The following is a 4637-nucleotide window of genomic DNA, read 5'->3' as shown; positions in this document are numbered from 1 at the left end:
CTCTGTCTGCCCGTCTGTATGCAAATACCCGCTCCGCGCGTCGGGAGGAGGGAGGAGGGACGAGGGGGAGGAACCGGAGACTCAACCTGACCGCTCCGTGTGGTGGAAAAAACACACTGCACTCAAACGTACCCCCCCGCGTTGTGTTCGAGGTGCGTGTATGCGCCAGGCATTACGGTAACGTCCGGTCAAACGTGAATTCACCATAGACTGGGTATAGTATAGTATGGGTTTCACAATAAAAGGAAACGTTCATGAGATGTATAGAAATTAAGAAAGGAAACGAAATGAACCTAATACTAAAACCAGTTCCACTGACAGTTGATTACCCTCCAGTATCACTCAGGAAATTTCAAGACAGTTTGATGTGGAATTTCAAAATTAAAGCCCTATAAAAAATGGTATTATATAAGCTACTGTCGTCATTGAATTAGGATTAGAGTTAAAACGTCCTGTTTCAATAGACCAGGTCCTCTTCAGACCGATGCTAGACCACCTCAATGTGGTCAAACAAGCCCCAATGTTGTTTTGAATTACGTGTTTACTCTGGGCATTACGGTAGCAGCGCGGCGTAGTAACTGATTTCGCAATAAAAGCACAGTTCCGGTGCTTTTAGTCTGAAATATAGGGAAATGAAACAATACAATTGATGAATATTAAATAATAAACTGATGTCATAAACAAGCCGTTTGCTTTCATCTGATAATTTGGGAGACAACTGTTTCCACAGTTGATTTGAAGACCACCTGATGCGACAAACAAACAAGATGGCGGCCTCCTACCGCCGTTTTCGGTTGCAGCGGCGATACTTGTCCGTCTTGTGTCCGGTACGCAGTCTATCTCCATCATGACCATTCCGGCTCTTGTATCCTGGACTGTGGAGGTAAGTCGTGGATGTGATAGATCCATGAGGTAATTTTGTCGGAAACCTTTGCAGTTTACTTTTGTCATCAGAGATCCTGAATTGATTTGATTGGGAAGATGGTTGACGATGGAGGGAAAAATTGAAGTGGGTGGAACGGAAAAGTATTATCAGAGATCCTTTATTGTTGTACATGGGAAGAGGGCTCACTCACACTAAATATTTTTTGAACTGATTTTTTTTTTGTTTATCCATGAAAATGGAATTGTTTTGTTGATCTCTGTTGTCTTTGTTATTGGTAACCATCACTAGGAGTAATGTGAAAATGTTTGTTTGTTGTGGGTTTGAAATATGCTGGTTCAAACTGCAATTTGCTGTGTTCCCAGGTGGCAAGCTTTGTCCATTCAGCACATAAAAAGTGGCTTTATGGTTGATATTCAACATTACAACACTGTGTGAGTGAGATGTTTGTCTGCCAACTTTCCCTCCAAAACATGTTTGAATGAGCCATCATCCATGTTCAGTGAACCGCTTCTCCAGAATGTCACCAAGCACGATAAATTTGTAAGAGAGGGATTTAATTCTTGCATGTTTTGTTCTGTTGTGCACGTGTAACGGTGGTCAGCCAGTCGAGTGCTGTGCAGTTTGTGTGTGAACCTCACTCGCCACGTGCTAGCGACAGCAGCTTTAGCCTCCTTGCTGCCGTGGCGGCCTCCCACGCCGGAGGTCAGGAAGCCACTCCCGTTACACACGCTCGAAAAAATCCCCCACTTTGTTTTTGCTTTTTTTCACAAATCGCACACCCTCCCACATTGAGCTGTTCCAACTGTTCTCCAGCCTGTGGAAAAACGAGGCTCACAGGGATGTAACGATAGGTAGCTAATGGTACCGCAGCAATACTACGATAGCAAATGTTATTTTCTAAGTTTACTTTGTGGCTGCACTCAGTGACGTTGATAAAGCAACATTTTTCCTCCAAAGCTGTCAAAGTGCATCATTGTGGTAATATATTCACGTCCATACTGTTGTATTTTTTATCTATTTATTTATTTTGATTAAGATTTGAATAGGTGTTGTTGATCTATATCCAAGATCATCCAGATCAAGTGCATCACATATTGGACTAAAGTTATTATACCATGAATAAAAATGTCTATGAAATCACCAGTAATGTCATTATTATTGTACGTTGTACGCCGAAAGTATGGCTGAGATTGTATTTCATTGTAAGACACGCTGTGATATAGAACTTATAGAATAGAGTAGATCTTTATTCTCTAAGGATTGACAATATGAAATAGCAAAAATATAAAATAGTCAAATATAAAAATCAAGATGGATAAATGAACACAATGAGGTGGTACTATATACACAAGTGCGTACAAAAGTAAGTGGACGTTGTTATGGCATTTTATATTTCCCTTTAATCTGTAAGGTATAAATGTTATAAAAGAGACAGAAGCACAGATTCATCATTTTTTCCTCAACTCCCAAATGAAACTGTTTTTAAAAACATTCCTCCTCTGGGCTCATTTCTTCCAGCCAATGAGCAGCACACGGCCCACAGCGCCGGTGCGCGTGCGCGTGCGCGTGCACTGCACCTCCAGGCTGCGGCCGCGCGCTCCGCCTCAGTCCGACTCTGGAGCATCATGGACGAAGCGCAGGCGACTGCAGCAGCCGAGTGAAGAGGAGGACGAGCCGCAATCGGTGAGAGAAGCCGTCGTCCTGTCGCTCGCATCGGGTCTCGTCTCTGCACCAGGATTACGCGTATTTTGCGGTGGTTTTATTCCGCCTCCGGTCGGCGAGAGACACGGATCGAGCAACAGCCGCCCGGTGTTGCTGGATCGTGCCGAGATACATAGGAAACGTCTTTCAGGGGCTTGGATGCGTCGATTCGGACTCATTTTTTTAACCGTGAAGAAACGCGGGTAAAAAAAAAAAGGCCGAACGCCGCAGACAATTATAATCAAGGTGCGCGTAAATCCTCCAGCACCACGGACAGCTCCGCTCGGGGCCCGCGCGTCCCCGCGTCCCTCCGTCCGTCGGCCTCACTCATTCACAGAACCTCCTCTTGTGTCTCCAGGACTGGGATCACCGACACACACGCACACGCACGCACACACACACACAGCACCGAGGAGGACACCTGAGCGGTGACGGCGGCCAACATGAAGCATTTCCTCAGGTGAGCAGACGCCGCCGACGCCTCCTCCATTGTTGCAGCGATGCAGCTTCATTTACATTCCGATTTTGTCCAAAGGAATTCAATTATAAATTCACCCTCCTCCTCCTCCTCCTCATCCTCCTCCTCCTCTCCCTCCTCCCCCTCCTCCTCCTCCTCCCCCTCCCCCTCCCGCCCCGTGTGTTTATCCTCCACCTGCTGTGATCACATGTTTATTCTAGGGCCGTGTGTTTATTCCCACTCCTCCCAGTTAAGCCCCTCGCAGTCGACGCTGTGTGTCCGGTACAAGTCTGTTGCGGAGCACATGTGAACCGAACATGTGCTCCCCCCCCTCCTCCTCCTCCTTCTCCTCCTCTTCCTCCTCCTCCTCCTCCTCCTCCTCCTCTTCCTCCTCCTCCTCCTCCTCTTCCTCCTCCTCCTCCTCCTCTTCCTCCTCCTCCTCCTTCTCCTCCTCCTCCTCCTCTTCCTCCTCCTCCTCCTTCTCCTCCTCCTCCTCTGCTGTTTCTATAAATAGTCCGGTTCACTGTGTTTCTGTTTATCTGCAGATTCTTTGGTAAAAACCATGAAATCTTCGGATTAACACTGGAGCTGCAACAGTTCATCGATTAGTAAATGAATCGCCAACTATTGTGATAAACGACTCATCGGTTCAAGTCGTTTTTAATGAAGTAAAACAAAGGTCAAAATTCTCTGATTTCAGCTTCTGAAATTTGAATATCTTCCTGTTTCTCTGCTCCTCTGCGACAGTGAACCATTTTATGATGAAGATTTTATGAACCATACAACTCGATCAGTTGAGAAAACAATCGACAGATTGATCGATTATGACAGTAATCGTTAGTCGCAGCCGTTAGCTTTAACAGTAGACTATAATGTCAAATAGTGACGGTGTACGGTGTTTATTTTGATCCATAGTCGTTCATATTTTGCATAAATTACAATGTTTTTAAGTGTTTTGCTGCTAAAGAGGAGGCAACTTCAAGCAACGAGGAAATTCAAAGACATAGAAAATTCCCTAAGATGTGAAATAAAAGAAGCAAAAAGCGATTAAAGATGGAAATGAGCTAAAACAGACGAGTCAGGAGCATAAAAGTCTGAGCAAAAGTTACAAGCTATGAGAGGATTGAACCAACAGGTGCCGGCAGCCTTTCGTTTTCATGTTAAAACGTGTGTATTACATTTTATTACATCATCAGACAAGTGCAGGTGTTCCAGCTGTTCTCGGTGCTTCTCTCGATTCAGTCCACGTTTCCCAGAGGTCAAAGTGCTTCTTGTCATCCCACTCGAGAGGGTGAATTTCTTTTCTGAAAACATTTTTAAATGTTCCTTTGACGTGTCAGCCCCTTCGATTTGCTCCCGGAGATATCGAGGCTCCATTTGCGTTCTAATGAACAGCGGAGGCCAGTTGAAGCTGCCAAATAGTTTTTTTTTTGGTTTTTTTTCTGCTGATGACTGTGTTTGTTTACAGTAATTCAATGTGCTCAAATGAATGTGGTAATGACAAACTGATTCATGTCGCACTTCCTAATGGCTTTGGCTGAACACAGTGCTGCACTTCAACAGCCTGTGTGTGTGGAGCCACAGAGGCAAAAA

General features: G+C 45.0%; 1 protein-coding gene across 2 annotated transcripts in view; it reads left to right on the top strand.

Moving 5' to 3' along the window:
- Positions 1 to 36: 36 nt before the first annotated feature.
- The window catches only part of elmod1 (ELMO/CED-12 domain containing 1), a 15163-nt gene continuing 10562 nt past the window's right edge, over positions 37 to 4637 (top strand). Inside the window, exons 1-4 of one of the 2 annotated variants that reach the window (XM_047328851.1) lie at positions 37 to 152; positions 731 to 883; positions 2405 to 2569; positions 2946 to 3047. In XM_047328851.1, the coding sequence (XP_047184807.1) occupies positions 3031 to 3047 (17 nt within the window). In that variant the 5' untranslated portion in view covers positions 37 to 152; positions 731 to 883; positions 2405 to 2569; positions 2946 to 3030. Of the gene's footprint in view, positions 153 to 730; positions 884 to 2404; positions 2570 to 2945; positions 3048 to 4637 lie in introns of those variants that run through there. The other variant, XM_035624399.2, reaches the window with a different exon arrangement.

The sequence above is a fragment of the Scophthalmus maximus genome, chromosome 2 (genome assembly GCF_022379125.1).
Source record: "Scophthalmus maximus strain ysfricsl-2021 chromosome 2, ASM2237912v1, whole genome shotgun sequence".
Lineage (NCBI taxonomy): Eukaryota > Metazoa > Chordata > Actinopteri > Pleuronectiformes > Scophthalmidae > Scophthalmus > Scophthalmus maximus.
This window is presented reverse-complemented; position numbering and strand designations above follow the sequence as displayed.